At 43.2% G+C, this 19,400-nt stretch overlaps 1 protein-coding gene across 1 annotated transcript in view; it reads right to left on the bottom strand.

The window, feature by feature from the left end:
• Positions 1 to 19,400, bottom strand: part of magi2b (membrane associated guanylate kinase, WW and PDZ domain containing 2b) — a 110,603-nt gene that overhangs the window by 66,174 nt on the left and 25,029 nt on the right. Inside the window, exon 2 of the mRNA XM_063197193.1 lies at positions 14,253 to 14,369. Coding sequence (XP_063053263.1) covers positions 14,253 to 14,369 — 117 coding nt within the window. The remainder of the gene's footprint in view (positions 1 to 14,252; positions 14,370 to 19,400) is intronic.

The raw sequence follows: 19,400 nt of genomic DNA on the forward strand, positions 1-19,400 counted from the left end.
GGGTACCACAGATGAATGCATATAAAGGACATAGGCCAACTGAAATGAATGAATGAATTAATTAATTAATTAATGATGAAATTAGCTGCTCCTCTCTCTTACAATATAAAAAACCTTGTTTTTGTCCTTTATCCTACCTTTTTCTATCGTTTTATACTTGATATTCACACTACCAGCTCATTTCGTTGAAAGAAACACTTTTTTATTTTTATGGGGAAAAAAAATGGTCTGTTGTTCTTTCCAATTACGGTAATCATGTTATTTCAGTTGTGGCCTTTGGTCATGTTCAGTGTGCTGTCTCTAAAGTCTCTACTGGTGAGAGACAGCGTGAGAGTGTCTCATGCTCTTTGAGCGTTGAATAAACGTTTAGAGAGTTGAATTGAACACTGCTTAGAGCATATATGGCTTCTCAGTGTTAAGTCAACACTCCGAGACTTGAATTTAACACTAAAATTGAATGGGACCCTATGTTCACAGAGTAGGGATGAATTAACACTGCATGTTTTTACAGTCTCTGTGTAACACACAACTCCAGCACTCTCTCTGATTCTCCTTCAAGTGACTCAGCCATCCATTTTCATCCTCCATGACAGTACACAATCACACACTCATTTACACTACAAAGCCCAGAGACGACATATTCTAGACACGATCCGTCGAGTGTGCCTGAAGTATGTTACCTCAAATGCACAACGTAAATTCGCAAAATGCAGCAAATTGTATGAGCTTTTTATATCATTATGTCTTAATAGCTCGAAAATGGCTCAAAAATGGCTCTTTCCTTCTGCAGAAAGATTTTCCTGCATATTTATTACGACCAACAATAAAGTCTTCATTACAGTATATGAAGAAATGGGAATAATACCATTAGCTTTATTTAAAACCAAATGTGCTACTCAAATACACCATATTTACACCCCTTTAACTGATAAAAAAAACCTCTACATGCTTGCTGTTATATTATAGAAGACAAAATAAAATTGATGGTGGCTGCTGCTAACTCTGCGTTGCTATGCCTCCTGTGTCTGCGTCTGTGTCTGCTGCACTAGGACACCTGATTTTATTAGCCTCTGTCCCCGTCTGACACACAAGGACAGTGGAGAGAGTCGGCCGGCTCTTCCCCAGCCCATAGTCACACCAACCTTGAGGGACGCAAGAGCCTATATAAAATTACAACTCCCCAATTGGAGTAAACAGCCAAGCTGCCCCTGCCAATACTATGCCAGCTTGGAGGTGAGACCGCCATTCATTTGATAATGACAGTGTAGGTGACACTTTCAGCAAGCCTTATATAGCACAGTGTCCTTACACCATGATGTTGCAGTTGTAGTTCATTGTCATTCTCAAGATTTATTTGTCACTGTGACATACATATTATTAGCCGTGTCAATTTGTAAGGCATTGTCGTTGGTGTCTCTGGGTTGTGGGTTAATCTAATATTGGAACATTCATGCACTTATACCTGGGGATATATACTTACTTTGCTTATGCTGTGTTTATAATGTATGACTGCATATGTCGAACAAAATAAAAGAGAAGTTTAAGAAAAGATGGGTTAAAGATCAGCCAAATGGTATACATTTGTATATGTAGACTCACAGCAAAAATGACGAGTTAAGTGCCAACAAAACACCACAGACAGATTTTTATTTTCTACAAGGAGAAGCTGCCTACGACTCCAGGCTGAGCGCTGAGCATAGCGCCGTTGGAGAGGATTTCTGGCTGTCTTGTAGGATAAGATTCCTCATAGATCACCATGACGTCAGGGCACAAGGAGACAAGCAGAGGCACGAGAGCAGAGAAAGGGGGGGAGAGAGAGAGAGGGAGAGAGAGAGAGAGAGAGAGAGAGAGAGAGAGAGAGAGAGAGAGAGAGAGAGAGAGAGAGAGAGAGAGAGAGAGAGAGAGAGAGAGAGAGAGAGAGAGAGCATGTGGTCTTTTTAGATGGAGAGGCTATTAAAGAGCTTTATACTGTCAGCTAGCGTGGGGTACATCTCTCTCTCTCCCTCTCTTTACATCTCTGTATTTATCTCTCTATTTCTCGCTGTTTCTCTCTCTCTCTCTCCACATCTCTCTCTCTCTCTCTCTCTCTCTCTCTCTCTCTCTCTCTCTCTCTCTCTCTCTCTCTCTCTCTCTCTCTCTCTCTCTCTCTCTCTCTCTTTCCCTGCCAGCCACATGCACCCAAAAAAAGAGCTGCGTCTTAGCGAGCAGATCATAGCTCGGCTCCTCAGATAAGCCTCGCTATTTAACGGGGTTATATGTTAGAACTTTACAGCCACTAATCTTTGAGTGGTGCTCCTGGTGCATTGCCAGGGAGGATGAGAGAGAAAGGTGTTAAATTGAATTTATTGATTACACTGACAACAATAGTCAAAATTTAAGACTTCATTTACAGCCTATAAATTCTGTTTAAATGCTGTTGATCCTGGATCGTGCTTCTTTCATTTCATTTGAAAACAACACTTTTATATATTTTCCATTTGGTTTAACTGTTTTGCTTTAGACTGCATTGCAATATTAGGCATATACGTATAAGGCATACATTATATTATATTAGATTATATTGTGCTCCTATTATTTTGAAACAGAGAAATGTCCAAAGTCATTCATAGTTTGTTTCACCAATGAGTTATTTCAGTAATGAGTTCTAGTTCTGGGAGAATCAATGAAACTAAATCATACGTACACATTTGGTTGTGGACACGTACATTGTATCTCACTCAAAGTTAAATAATGCACCCCCAAAAGGAAATTCTGAGCTTGATTGTGAATGTGAGTCTTCACATAATGTGAGTTCATCATAGAAAATCCTTGATAAAATGTGTTTGAAAACCATGTGGCAAACAGAGGAGAGATAGCTTTACAGATGTAGGAAACACTCATGACCTGACAAGCCAGACTATAACATGAAATGTACAGCCTGGGCTCACACCATAGGCAAAGTCACTATGATGCACCCATTACAATGACTCTAAACAGAGCGTTGTACTTATAGGACAGATAGGCCAGACTCATGGCCCAGCTGTAATTATCGTCTATGGTGCAAGGCTAGACCTACCAGGCAGGCAAAAAAACCCAATTCTGCCAGTAGGGTTTGGTTTACTAGGCTAATAGACTCAGTCATAGCACTTAAGCCAACATGGAGAGTGCTGGTCATTCACTCCATCCACCCACCAAGTTGTAAGTGAGGAGAAATGAACATTTGACCCTGACGACTCAACTCTTTTCACCTGCCCCGTCAGAAGGAGGCTTGGCCAGGTATTGCAATGACTTCATCTGTGTGTTTGTCCCATTTGAGCATCGTAAGTGTCTATGTGTAACATGCCATATCGGGGCAAATGTGTTTTTTTCATGTTTTTTTCATATGTTTGGGCTTTTGGTGGCCTGAGTGACAGGATAGTGAGAATACAGACCCAAATGGAGGAGCGGCAGATGGGGTAGGCTGGGGGAATGACCCAGGCCACAGCCAGGCCTGGCACCAGCGCTCCACCAACTGTTTCACTTCACCCCTGATCCAACAATTTAACCTCTCACCCATTTCGGCTGTTTACAGTTATCTGAAAATTAAAAACCGAAGTGTTTCAACAATAAATGTATGTTAAGTGGATTGAACTATATTTGCACACACATAAAAGTAAAAATAATAAAATACTAGTAATGAGAGAGGATAGGAGGGGTGGAGGAAGAATCTACTGAATGTGTGTATTTGGTTGAGTGTTTTTCATGCGAAAGCAGCATCCCAACAAATGGTCACAGATGAGTTGACCCACCATTTTGATTGCAAAGTGTTGATCAGACAATATCTGACTGTGCTTTGTTTTCATAGATATACAGTATACAGGTACCTCCACATAGAACTATCCTGCATATCCATACATCCCAACTTCCATAAACAAGATGTTATCACCCCCCCCCCCCCTTCACGAGAGATCCAAGCTTAAAATAAAATAAAAAATTACACAATTACCAGCTCACATACACATCAAAACTGGAGGATTCCACACAACAAGCAACATCAAAAACAATGGCGGAGATGCCGTTGTTATTAGAAGCGATAGCACGGAGGCAGTTCCCAAACACTCATCATACATATTTCAGTGAAATGAACCAAAACGCGCCTCAGCGTCAAAAAAGAAAAATCAATATGACTGTCATGTCTACAGCCGGGCTCATTCCCTCCTCCCGAGATGCAGCCACGAGATTATCTGTCTTGACAGTTCAGCTCCGACAACGTGAGATGATTCAGGCTTTATTATATTCCCGAATACTGATACGCAGTGTGCAGAGTGCAGAGATGCTGAGTAATATACCACTAGCAATCTCCATGAAAGAACTCCATGAAAGTTAAACCAACAAAATCCACATTGAACAACAGCCTGTCAACAACCACCACAGCAACATGAAACATGTTTATGGAATGAGTGCATACAGCACTTGACACCTCAATATTTATGTAAACTACATGACACCTTAATTTCGCCCGGGGGATTATAAAGTTACTCTACTCTACTCTACTTTACTCTACTCTACTCTACTCTACTCTACTCTAACCATCTGACATTACAAACAGTTCCAAAGCATACATGTGGAAATGGAATAGAAGGGCCTACAGATCTACCATTTCATCTGGCTGTCAGCTTTTGCATGCTGTTACCATGCTATAGATAGCTCACAGACTCATGCATTGCATTTTATGTTCCGTTGGGTATCTCCCATAGTTCTAGTTTGTATGTACTACAGCCTTATACCTGTACTCAAAAAAATCATCTGGCCACTTAATCATCTACTCCTCTTTTTTAACTCGGCCACTATGGTGCTGCAACGGGATAGAAATTGGGACCATTTTTTTAATGTCTCCACTCTGCAGTCTTTCTATTGAGGGAAGTACAGATGCTGTTGTTGTGTGCTTGAGCGGTAGAGGAGGCAGGGCTGTCGAGGATGGTACATGGGAGGGAAGGGAAGTTTACCAACCCCTGGAAATATTTCATCCACAAGTCAACATAGAGCCTTTACTGTATGTCACAAAACAATATTAGCTTTTATGTCATAAAACAATATTCCACAATCCAACTTATTTGTACTTACAGCATACCGTATGCTCCAACATGTGCACCAAGGCATGCCGACATACAGTATACCCTTTACAAAAATGTATTTTTAGTGTCTTTTTAAAAATAACTGATGCCACATGGTATTGTTTCTTCGTCACCGTGATCACTTAATAAGTAGTTTACTCACTGCGACACCCCGGAGTGTTCACCCCTGAGTGAGCGTGTAAACACTCTGCACATCAACCCCCTGCTTACATGCCCTTTTATACAGTAAATGCTAATGTTAAAGATGTTAACAAGCTCTTACATGCATCTTTTTAAAACATTACACTGCATGCTTATTATGGAACCCATTAACATGCAGACATTCCTTGACATATCCCAATCTGGTGGCGTTGCGTGGTGTATTTTCATTAAGGTTTGTTGATTCCAAATAAGCATGCAGGCAGACATTTCAAGAGTAACCCACCCATTAACATCACCATCTGCAATCTGCCTTTGAGGAAATAACACACACAACAAAGCCAGACAAAAACATGAACTGCATAAAAAAGAAAACGAAAACAGAAAAGAATTAATGAATTCATCACATACACAGTCCCATTTAAGACTGTTCTAGTGTGTCCTATTCTCATTCTACATTTTAAAATAACTGCAAAATATGCCGAAGCCAACTAAGGGATACCACCCCAATCTTCTTAATGCGTTAAGAGAAGGGCCCTGTTATGTACAGTATTTGTTGTTACCAGAATGGCAATGAACACGCCGTTATGCCTCCGAGGACTGAAACCCATATGCTAGTGTAGTGCTACGGTAGTAAAGCCTGTTCACCAAATTGTAAGCTGTTCTAGGGGTGGAATGGTGGGCATTTATGAGGCTAGCAACCGTAAATACGACTTTAAGGGCTCGTACATAGCAAAAGCAAAAGCAAAAAGTAGAGTTAATTCAACAATTAAAGAGTAGTCTGGGACCAAATACATCCTTGAAAGTGTTACATTGACTCTCTATGTGTTGCATCAACACTGCTTTTTTTTACTGTGTACGCATTGAGTAAACAACACTCTAAACAACTATTCTAACTGCAATAAGAATTAAACAGACATGTGGGAAATAATTAATCACTGGCTGTCTTTTGCCGTGTAGGAAGATAATGGAATATTAATCCTCCATGCAGAACAACCCACTCTTGTTTAGCAAGACATCGCCCCTTGGTTGTGATAGCGAGTGAAAGTGTTGTGGTGGTGGTCTTTTCACCCGCGCCAAACACTACAATGGATGCTCTGTTATGTGAGAAAATACATGGGGAGATCCAAGGGTTCCAAGGTTGGGTTGAAGCAAAATGTAGTGGGAAGTGGTAATGTTTATGTTAATTAAAACATTGGCTAGCATTTGCGAGTAAACAGAGAAAAACAGCTTTCCACTGTTGTTCACATGACCCTGCAGGGCTAACTGTAGGACGAGGCAGAGAAGCTAGTGGCACGGTCACCCCCCCTACTCAAAGCCTCACACACACCCATGCACACACAGAGTCACACACTCACATACACACAAACACAGTCAAAAGCACACAGCCGCACACATAACACACACACACAGACATGCACATGCACACACACACGCATGCGTACAGTATGTACACACACACACACACACACACACACACACACACACACACACACACACACACACACACACACACACACACACACACACACACACACACACACACACAGACACACACAAACACGCACACGCACACGCACACGCACGCACGCACGCACGCACGCACGCACGAAGGTACACACACAAACACACACATATAGACACACAGTACACAGTACACAGTACACACACACACGCACACACAAACTCCCTGCCGACAGCCTGTTGGACTAGCGGCGCATGCTAATTCGGCCTGATGTGTGCTCATGCTTCTGACTGACAGAACGTGACAGGCGTGCGGCGCCGAGCGGTGCGGCTCAGAGCCCTGAGGAAGAGGAAGAGGAAGAGGAAGAGGAAGAGGAAGAGCGCCAGAGCCAGAGCCAGAGCCTGACTGGCTTTGCACAGTCACAGGAAGAAGAGCCCCCTCACCCCCCACCACCCCCACCCTCTCGCTTGCACTCTCACGCGGAGTCACTGCGGCTGTGGCGTATCACAGCAGGGGCAGGGGAGATCCTCATCCCTTCCTCTCTTCGCCATACAAGTGGACAACAAAGGCAGCCAGCGGACGGAAGGCAGACAAAAGCACTATCATCATCATCATCATCACCATCATGCCTCAGTCACTGGTGTGAGTGAAGCACATGACGGCATCGGTTGGCCATGCACAGAGAGAGAGAGAAGAGAGAGAGAGAGAGACAGAGAGAGAGAGAGAGAGAGAGAGAGAGAGAGAGAGAGAGAGAGAGAGAGAGAGAGAAAGAGAGCCGATGTCCACTGAGGCTTTCATGATATCAGTGGCATGGACTCCAAGCAGAACTCACTACCAGGCTGAAGACGGAATAGGCTATGGCAGCATAGAAACAAGCAAGTCATAGGCAGGGCATCAGACAGAGGGGGGAAACGAGTATGTTGTCACGGGCACAGCGAGGGGGGCAGGGATGGAATGACGGGTGAATTTGGTCTTTGGCAGGTGAAATATGTCAACCCACCAGTCACCTTGACGGGTTAATGATGAATTATACGCAGCATCCAACATCAAATTGGTAATGAAAAGTGTTACTGGCATCACAATAACTGAATTCATGACCTCTGAAACAAAAGTATTGATCAGAAAATGAACTTACTTGGCATTACAATGTTTGGAACGTTTGAATATGAACTGGTAAAAATGGTGACTGGTAAAAAATTGTGAGTGACTGGTAGATTTTAGAATCTACCTACCACAGTGACTGGTGGGGAAAAAGTTTAAGTTCCACCCCTGTATGGGGGGTTGCAGAATTGAGTCCTCATTACATTGAATGTATTTGTCTTTTTGTATTTTGCCCCAGGTCTGGTCAAACCTGTTAGCAGCCATGGTCATAGGCAGTAGAAGAATTTTAAGATGCTTGCAGTAAATGGCTACAAAGCCCCTTCTATAAGCAAGATGAAAAACGAAACACACAAATTACATTTCCAGGCTGTTATTAAATTAAGTATAGAGCCAAAATTCCAGCAGTGTAATAAGTATGTCATCTTTTTGTAATATATTTCGAGTTTTTTCAACTTTATTTAAACAGGACAGTGGAGAGTGGGACAGGAAATGAGTGGGAGAGAGAGACGGGGGGGAGCATCGGGAAATGACTCAGGTCGGGAATCGAACCCGGGTCGACCGCGTAGCAGTCCAGTGCCCAGCCGACTAAGGCACGGCTGGGCCATAAGTATGTCATCTTAACCAGGTTCCTTCATCCCTGGCGATGTACAATAGTACAGGAATTATTCAATGAGGACTTTCTCAACATTTTGAGTGTACAGAGCCTTAAACTTTCCTCACATAATCATACAGGTTATATTCTATACAGGGGTACAACCCTTTCACAGTCTCATGGTGCCCTAAAACAGCTATTTAAAACATGAAATGCTGAGTGAATGTATGAAAGTCTTTAAAATGTTCAGTCCTGCAGAGTGCAGACTACTCCTCAATAATTAAAGCCATCTGCCATGGCTGATGGGCTGTCTCTCCACTGCTGGAAATGTGACTGCCACCAGCCATCAGCTATCAGTGTCACCATTCCTGATGAAAAACGTCCCATCAAATGACACACACTTACAGTACAGTGTGTGTCTATTCTTGAGTAGCAATCCCATCATTATGCACTATGCATATTGTTGCCAATCCTAATGATGTCTTTGCGTGTTGGATACCGCTGATTTTTTAAAAAAGACAAAGAAAAAAGAAAAGAATAAACCCAAACTGACAATACTGTACATTTTGTTGTGTTAATTCAGCACATACAGAGTCCCATTTAACACGTTTCTAGTGTGCTCTATTCTAAATCTACATTTTAAAATAACAAAGTGAAGTAAAGTAAAATGTGCTGAAACCAACTAAGGGATATCACCCCAACTGCTGGAAATGTGACTGCCACCAGCCATCAGCCATCAGTGTCACCATTCCTGATGAAAAATGACACACATAACAGTGTGTGTCTATTCCTATTTAGCAATCCCATCATTATGCACTATGCATATTGTTACAAATCGTAATGATGTCTTTGCGTGTTGGATACCGTTGGAATTTAGGTCAGCAAGGATTTTCATACTGAGGAGCTACTCTGCTACTGTGAGAGATGAAACTGAATAGACGTACGGTATGGTACAGCGGCATAGGCTAGTGTGCATAACGATTATACAAGGAAGGAATTCACTGAAGGCTGCAACAATGTTGCCATAGAAATGAATGCATTGTAACTAAGTCCACCGGTTTAATACCCAGCAGCACGACGCAGTAACGGGTACAGGATGTGGAAGTGATGGTGCGGATGCGGCAGCGGAGAGAGACGGTGTTTAAATGACCTTTCCATGCCCACTCAGTGTGCATGTGCAGCTGCTCCCATAGGCGACGCACATCGCCACAGCTGCTGGCCGCCTCATGAAGGCTTTTCCTGGGTACCCCTCCTCGCCACCCACCCTCCACCCCTCCATCTCTACCGTACCCACCATGTCCAACAACCACCCCACTCTTCACCGCATACCCTTCCAAAAAAAAGTGCCGGTTCTTGTGACGCTGTAATGATGACCGGCACCGCACCGGTGCGGAGAGAGAGGAGAGGCAGCGCACGCACACATAAATCAAAGGGCTCATTTTTAATGCGGCTGTTGGGTAATTGTGATGTGTTTGCGCTTTATGTGACGAAGGGAGGGAGGGGGGGATGGGGAAACCGGGGAAGCAGAGGCCCGGAGAGGAGAGGAGAGGAGAGGAGATGATGGTTACTATGGAAACGACGGGCTTGGAGCTCACTGACTGTGCAAACAGGGGGAGCGACTGACTTAAGGTTAGCTAGCTGCACACGGCAAGGCAAGGGACGCTCAGATGCTGAAGAGGTTGGAGGCTGACTAGGAGAACACCGTAAGACAATGGAGAAGAAAGAAGAAAACACATGGAGCAGATGAAACAAAGGACAGTAAACAAAACACAGTATGTAGCTAGCAAAGCAGCTGGGCTTTCAGAGACTTAAGAAAACCAGTGGGACATTTAATGCAATTCCTGAAAGCATAATTCAGATAAACACTGGACAAGACTGACAATTTCATGCTGTTCACCTTTCAGCCTTTATCACTATAGCTGAATGGACATGTGCAGTACAGTATACATGATTGTGAATTAGAGTTAGTCACCTTGACTTGAGGATTTGATTTAACATTTACTGTGTAAGATGAAACTGAAGAAATACCAAGTACTCTCTGTACTACCTGTAGTTCCATACTGGCAGGGTGTGTGGGAAAAAAGCTTTCGTCTTTAACCCTAGAAATTTGGTATGGGTTTTCGTACATACAGTAAATCTCCTTGCACCTATTCCAGAATATTTGACTTTAATACAGGTTGTGACATTTTTCCCCTCTTCCTTTCTAAAATGAATCACCTGGCCCTATTCAGCTGACCTCCCTACACTAGTTTTGTTTGGATGTGTTCCTTTGAGCCAGGACATAACAAATGTACGACTGCAACTTAAGACTTTGCCCCCATGCCAGCAGTCCTCCACAAACAAACTTCCCTGAAGACCGCCAAGGTCAGAGGCAGAGTAGGCCACCACCACATGCACATGTAGTCTGCAGCACGAGTGTGGTGTGCAGGGTCGCCAACAGAGGGGCACAAAGGGGTATGTTGCCCCGGGCCCAGGGAGATAGGGGGGGCAGAATTGGGTCCCATTATATTGCATGTATTGGGTGAGGCGACCCTTTCAGATGACTTTGTCCCGGGCCCAGCAAAAGCTGTCAGCGGCCCTGGTGGTGTGGTGTGGTGTGGTGTGGTGTGGTGTGGTGTGGTGTGGTGTGGTGTGGTGCGGTGTCACAAATGTGTGGTGTGGTGCAGTGCTGTGTTGTGATGGATGGTGTATGCGGCCTATAAATACATTATTATTTTGCACGTGCAGCCTCCTCCTCCTCTGCTAACCTGAGGGAATACTGTACTGTATGGATGGAGCCCAGTGCGGGTGAAGAAGGACCTAACAAGACTGCAGACCAGGTTTCTTTTGACTGGACATACCCTCACCCATTCACAGTAACTCAGTGTCTGGCCAACTGTCTCCGTGTTGTGTTTGTTAAAGAGAAAATGCGCACTTGTTTATGCAGGTTGATGGGATGGTTGTGGACAAACTGATAAAGTAAAAGTCCAGCCAGATTTGTTTGTTCTGCTTGTTCTCTTAACATACGTAGGTGCTTACAGTAATTAGCTCATCAACATGGCTGACGGGGTATGGCAACCAGAGTGCTAAATTGGGATCAGCTGGTTCATTCAATTGACTGGAACAAACTTTCTGAACCCAGGATGTCCGGCCAATGGCTGCAGACCTTTTTAACAGTCACTGCATTTAACCTCTCAGGAGCAAGGTGTTTTTTTTTTTCAAGTGACAGAAACATTCAAAATCTTAAGTCATGGAGAACCAACAAAGGGGATATTGTTCCACACTAACATAATGCAAATGGAGCGATATTTTTGTCAGTGCCACTGATTCAGTACTGATGCCAGTCAATGTGAAATGCACCAGCTCATAGGATAGCTTGATAACTATCCCCCCAAAAATCCACTCCCCCAGTCTCTAGTACCTGCTATTGTACTAGGGGTGCAATCCGTATCAAATGTCATTCGTATCCAATCCAAACCATCCTGGGCTTACCCTACTGTGCTGGGTGAACTGAATGGATATGGATACAAACCAAAAACCATGATTGATGCTGTTTAAGATCAAGGGGAAGTCTTCACCTTGAAANAATACGTGCAAACATACTCACACATGTGCAACCGACCCAAGATTCAGACCAGCTTGCTATGGTGAAGTTAAATCCTAACCTCATGAGAAATTTTCATTTAGTTGATGTGGACATTCTTAATAGAACGGTACAAAGTCTTAGCTCCTCTACATCTGACTTAGATATTTTACCAACAGCCTTCTTCAAATCCATCTTAAATCTAATATCATCAGATGTACTTCAGATCATCAACACCTCACTACAAACAGGCATATTCCCAGGCTGTCTGAAAGAAGCAGTTGTGAAACCCTTACTGAAAAAGAACAACCTGGATGCACTGGTACTAAACAACTATAGGCCCATATCCAATCTACCATTCATGGGTAAAATAATAGAGAAAATTGTTTTTAACCAATTAACTGCTTTTCTAATCTCTAATAGCTATTTTGATAAGTTTCAATCAGGTTTCCGTGCCTACCACAGCACTGAAACAGCTCTTATTAAAGTTATGAATGACATAAGATTGAATTCTGATGCTGGCAAAATCATCCGTCTTGGTACTTCTTGATTTGAGTGCTGCTTTCGATACAGTTAATCATTCTATACTACTACATAGACTGGAACACTGGGTTGGCTTTACGGGCATAGTGATCGACTGGTTAAAATCGTACTTACAACAAAGAAGTTTTTTTGTCGCCATTGGAAGACATACTTCATCACCAATGTCTCTGGATTGTGGGGTCCCCCAGGGCTCCATTCTGGGACCACTACTGTTCAATCTGTATATGTTGCCACTGGGACACATTATCGAGAATAACTCCATAAATTACCATAGCTATGCGGATGATACCCAGCTCTACTTATCTATGTCCCCAAATGACTATACCCCCCTTGAATCACTCTATCATTGCATGGACCAAATTAACAAATGGATGTCTCACAATTTCCTCCAGCTGAACACAGATAAAACTGAAGTAATTATATTTGGGAAAAGAGAGGAGAGACAAAAGATTGCTACTATCCTTGAAACGAAGGGACTGAAAGCAAGGGAAACAGTTAAAAATCTTGGGGTCCTCATTGACAGTGACCTAAACTTCAACAGTCACATGAAAGCTATTACTAAGTCTGCATTTTATCACATAAAAAAACGTCTCTAAATTTAGGGGCCTGATGTCTAAACATGATCTGGAGAAGCTAATACATGCCTTTATTTCTAGTAAAGTTGATTACTGTAACAGTCTTTTTACTGGCCTCCCCAATAAAAAACCATTAAACAGCTTCAACTTGTACAAAACGCAGCTGCAAGGGTTCTTACAAAGACAAGGAAGTTCGACCACATTACTCCAATTTTAAGATCGCTGCATTGGCTCCCAGTAAGCTACAGAATTGATTTTAAGGCTATGCTACTTGTGTTTAAATCACTAAATGGAATGGGACCCACATATCTACTGGATATGTTTCAGCTGTATGCACCAACTAGGTCACTAAGGTCAACGGAGAAGAATTTGCTGGTGATTCCAAAAGTCAAAACAAAGTGTGGAGAGGCAGCCTTTAGCTTCTATGCTTCAAAGCTTTGGAACCAGCTTCCAGATGACATAAAAAATGCACCCACTATTGATAGCTTTAAATCTAGACTCAAGACAAAGCTGTTCTCAGATGCTTTCCCCTAGCTTAAATTACTTATTCTTATTATTTTTATTTTTTATTTAATTTGTTTCATTTTATTTTATTTTATTATTATTTTTACCTTATGTTTTATCTTAATGTTTTTTAAATGCTTTTTGACTCTAATTCATTTCCTTCTTTCTTCCCTGTTTCCTTTCATTTACATTTGTTAACTTTGTGAAGCACATTGAGTTGCACCTGTGTATGAAATGCGCTATATAAATAAACTTGCCTTGCCTTGCCTTGCCTTGGCCTGCAACCAATCATAATTTTCTGAATTCCCCAAAAGCCTATCAGCACTCAGAATACGACTCATTTAATTATTGCTTTTATTTTTTTATATTTAGTATTTTATCATATTTTCAAATACCAAGAGCAAAAAATAAACCATATCTATCTGTATCTGTTGCCTAAAAACCATGAACCGTACCAAACCGTGGGCACACTGCACCATTGCACTCCAACATGGTACTGCTGGTGCATACTCTAGGTCTCTGAACCCTGGTAGCAGTTTTGAAACAACGCAAGGCATACATGATTTAACATTCCAACATTCTGCAGCCTTGTTGTGAGGTACAGTACAAAACACAGACTCATGTCAGTGAGAGCGTGAGAGATCATGAAAGAGCATATCAGATGAAAAATGTCACTCACAGGGCACCGTCCGGAGGTAGAGGTTGTCTCGGATGATCTGCTGAAGTTCGTGGTCCACGGAACCCTTCTGGAAGCGAAGGTTGAGATAGTGCCGGAGATCCTTGTCTACTACACCTCCTGAAAAATAACAAAACAACAAAACAGAAGACCCATCCGTTACATAAGGTTACATCTGGCAATCATCTGCGTAAGCACGTACCAATTTGCAAGCAATCAATTTTGCTTGTAATGATTCGCACAATTCACCCTATGAAGGCTGCAGCTCCTGATTAAGCTGCGTGTCACATCAGAGTACACTATTGATTCCCCAGACAGTCTGGGCCTCCATTTACAGCCACAAGTGACACACACATAGCTGCAGTGCCTGCCAGAGGAACATGTCAGTGGGGAGTTGCTGCTCCTCCATGCAACACACAGCAGTCAAAAATGAACTGGCTATTTCAGCTCTTAGAGAGTCGATTTAACATCTTCTAGACTAGTGTATTTGGTCCTAGAATACTCTCTAGGCGTTGAGTTAACACTGCATTAATTTACTGTGTAGATACTGTGGTATTGCAGCAAGACAGCACATTATAGGCCAGCCAGTGTTGTTTGATGCAAAACAAATGTCCGTCTTAGTGGGGACATTATTATGGTATGTGCTTATTCATGTGGTCAATCAGTAAAGTGTATCTTCCAATTGGAGCCTGCCTGCAGGAAGCCGACAGGGGGGGACAAAGAGGTCAATTGTCCCAGGCCCAGGGAGAAGGGGGGCCCAGAATTGGGTCCTTATTGCATTGCATGTATTGAATGAGGAGGCACTTTCATATGATTTTGTTCCGGGCCCCAGCCAAAGCTGTCAGCGGCCCTGCGAGCCAGTATCTGTTATTCTTCACTTATTTGCTGACTGGCCCATGTACCACGTTGGATGCATTGTGTGAACATGGGGGACAGTTGGACTTTAAAATTAAACAGGTTGAATCAAGACTTTGGTATTGAAACAATTGCAAAAGAAGTGAGAAAGTTTTTCACATTTGGATTAAGTCCACACCACTATATACTGCACTGTATCTCCATCAGTCTGCCTCTCTCCATGGTGCTGACTTGGAGAGCCAAGTGCAAGCGGAGGTTTCGGCTAGCAATGACAGTCGTTCCTTGACCTGACAAAGAATAACTGTGCCACACAACCTCTCTCTCTCTCTCTCTCTCTCTCTCTCTCTCTCTCTCTCTCTCTCTCTCTCTCTCTCTCTCTCTCTCTCTCTCTCTCTCTCTCTCTCAGCACATTCGGGCTCAGTACTTTGTCTGGGCCTGAGGAAAAGGCACTCTATTTCCATGTGACCTCAAGAGTGCTGTCAAGGTAACAGCTGACATTATTCATTACCAAGTCACTCTAACAGTTCCCCCGCTTCTCCCTCTCCAGCAGCATGCAAGCAAGTTCCAACTGGCAGTTTCAACAAGTGAGGCTTTTCTAATACAACACGTTTGTCAGTCACTGGGCCCATGCAGACGCAGGATTGTTTGGTACACTGGGGTGCAAAAAAACCAAATGGTAAATATACTGCACTTATATAGCGCCTTTTCACTCCTTCGAGCACTTAAAGCGCTTTACATTGTATGCCTCACATTCACCCATTCACACTCACATTCACACACCGGTGGCAGTGGCTGCCATGCAGAATACCACCCTGCCACCAGGAGCAACTTGGGGTTAAGTATCTTGCTCAAGGCCACATCGATGGGGTCAGGCAGAGGGGGGCTCGAACCTGCAACCTTTGGATTGCCGAACGGCACCTCTACCACCTGAACCACCAACTTGACAACAAAAACCCCAAAACACCAGCTAGCTTCTAGAGAACCTTTAGTGTTGATGGGTATGGTCTCATTAGCTCAGATCACTGGAATCAACTTGCTCATAAATCACTGTTGTTGCAGTGTTGCTTTTTTATCAAGTAAAATCTTGAATCAACAACTCAAATCTACGGTATGGCAAACAAAGTGTCACAATGGCAGGATTTCCTTCAACACTTCCTTCAGGCCTCCACCTTGAAACAAACACCTACCGCCTTGGCTAGGTCCTCTGAAAAGAAATGCACCAAGCAAAATGGCATTTCTAAAGCTGTTTTATAAAATATCGTAGGAGCTATTTCTTTTGGGAATGTTTCTATCACTTGTCACATGTAACTGCACAACATGGCCTGTCAAACAATGACATTAGTCACATATCTGAAACCGGCTTACCCCCCTAAACTAATAATGTTCTGCCCAAAGCACTGAAAACACTCAATAGCATACACCTACAGGTAAAAACATCACAGTGACACCACACATCAGTCAAGCTCACATTCTGTCTTTGCTTCACTTAACTCCACATGCCACATGGGCAGTAAAATAGCCGGTTCTCCTTGACCCGCTCAATGACATGGCACTTAATAGGACCTGGGTTCCTGCTGAGCCTTCATCCATGCCAATGAAATTGTATGGCAATAAAGTGCTGGAGGTTAAATAGATTCTGTGATTACAGTGGTCATGTAGCGGACACCCAATGGGTTCAATGTAAAAAAAAAAATTGATGCGCTTATAACTTCTCAGTCATGATAATAATAGCAACGATAATAATAAATTATAATAACGAGGATATTACAGCGCTGCTACACAATGTGAATCATTTATACAACATGTTGCAACATCTAGTATAATGCACATGTGCCGTATGCATGACACACATCTGATATCCACCGTGAAATAATAACCAAATAGAAAATGAACATTGTATGCGAAGAGGGGCGATTGGTAGGAATACAAAGTAAGTTAAAAGGGGGAGAGCTTGCTTGCAGTGTGTCCGTGTCCCTGCTCTGTCCTTGACAAGTGGTTCGTGAATCGCAATCAACTCATCACATCCCAATGCTCACAGCAGCCCACTGCCATCCAAAGGCAGTCCATTGCACATCTGCCTCGCGTTTTCAGGGCATCAAATTAAATTAACAACCAACCAAAAAAAAAAAAAAAACCTTGGCCTGTACTGCAGGACGATAAGTAATTTTTTTTTCCACAAACAATGCAAAATAGGGGCACCTTGAATTAAACCACAGCCGGCTTTCAAGGAGAATGAATGACATTCTTTTGAGAAAGGGAAAAGAAGCGTGGAGGCAGTTCAAACCAGGGTTTTTATAAAAAACAAAAAAATAAAACACAGCCGGTTCATGCATGTATTCTACACACAATAGAGCTGATTTTGGGATGCCCATCTAAGCTCACTGAGAACATCAGCCACTGGCTTTGCCAGCACCATCTTGTTCCCACACAGCATTAGCTTACTGAGGGGAAGATAGTAACTTGCTTTGGTGTAAAGAAGAACAATGGGTATGTGTCGAATGAAGCCACCATTCTTTACAAAGGAATCCCAACCCCTCAGCAGCATCCTCTTATTCCAGCAAACGTGACTAAAAAAAATGACGTTGAAAATCAAAGCAGGCAGTGAAAAAAAGCACCTCATTCGCCAGCGTCCTCAATGAGACATCCTAACATCCTTTCATCCAGATCCCGTCTTCAAAGCAGAGGCAGCCTTCCACTCCTCTCCTCTCCTCTCTCCTCTCCTCTCCTCCGAGCTCTCCGTGTCGATCCTTAGAATCCCTCTTCTCCCCCCTCGCTAGTGAAAGCAAGCAAGCAGGCAGGTTCCAGTCCAGCGCTTCAGAGGACCGCCGCACTCTCCTGCCGTCTCATGGCTCGATCTCTCTCTCTCTTACACACACAGTCACATACACACACACTCTTTTTTCGCTCTCGGAACCCCCAAACCACACTGTTCAGTCCAACACAAAAGATGCCAGGTTTTCACTCAATCCTTATGTGGATCATACAAGCCAGGGAAGAGTAGAGAAGCAGAGCCTGCAGAGTAGCCTGTTCTGGAGGTGAATAAATCCAAATGTGCGGCTGGCTGACTGGCTGGCTGACTGGAGGATCCAGAGGGGAGATGTGGGGGAAGCAGGGCAGACGGAAGAGAGAAAGAGAGAGAGATAGAGAGACAGAGAGAGAGAGAGAGAGAGCTAGAGAGCGAGAGAGAGCGAGGGAGAGAGAGAGAGAGAGAGAGAGCGTTGCTGATGGAGGTGAGCGCGGATGGAGGAGAGCAGAGCAGAGCTCATTCTGCTGGGGGAGAGCCTATCACATCAAAGCCTGCCTCCCCATTGGCTCTGCACATCCCCCCATGCTGATTACACATCCTGTAGTGCCCTCTGCAGGACAGTTGCAGAACTACGCACGGTCGTTGTATAGCTGAGGCAACTCTATAATATAGAAAAATATGTGTTTGTAGTTTCATCTCTTCCCTATCCCCTGTATGATTTCTGCATGTTTATGTATGAGACAGAGGGAGAGGGAGGGAGGGAGAGAGAGAGAGAGAGAGAGAGAGAGAGAGAGAGAGAGAGAGAGAGAGAGAGAGAGAGAAAGAGAGAGAGAGAGGGAGGGAGAGAGAGAGAGAGAGAGAGAGAGAGAGAGAGAGAGAGAGAGAGAGAGAGAGAGAGTCAGACCAGACAGAGAGGAAGCAGACAGAGAGCATGGCATTGGGAGATGAAGGGAGATTTGTCGTGACAGATATTCTCAGACAAAAATGAAAACCACAAGATGAAAGCTGATTCCTGCTACTCATTTTACTGCTGTCAATTTACGTTCCTGTGAACCAGGAAAAAATAACGATGAATGATACTGATGTAATAATATCATCAATACTATCAATACACCTTTAGGTAATGAAGGTTTTACTCAGAAAATGCTCAGAAAAAAGCCTCAATTAAACCAACATTCACACCAGAATGGTAAAAAAAGCCCCTAAAAGAAGTCCAGTAGCTAACATCTAAACTCTTTTGACATGAATAAATGAAAACAACAATAAAAATCCGTGGTGTTGAGCTTTGTGGGTACATACCAGAGATTCTTTAAGTAGAGATATTCGAATGTAATAGGTTGCTATGGGCACCTAACATGACCAGGTTCCGGTCTGCCTAAAGGGCCGTGTCATAATATTCCTAGCATTGAATAGAACAGTCCTTAGGTCTGCCTAAGTCTGCCTAAAGGGGGATTTCTCCCCCCTCCCCTGGCAATAATAGAACCCGGAAACAATGGGCCAATGGAACCTCTCTCTTATCTACTCTCTCTGGTACATACAATGAAATGTAC

This window comes from Engraulis encrasicolus, chromosome 4 (assembly GCF_034702125.1).
Source record: "Engraulis encrasicolus isolate BLACKSEA-1 chromosome 4, IST_EnEncr_1.0, whole genome shotgun sequence".
Taxonomy (NCBI): Eukaryota; Metazoa; Chordata; class Actinopteri; order Clupeiformes; family Engraulidae; genus Engraulis; species Engraulis encrasicolus.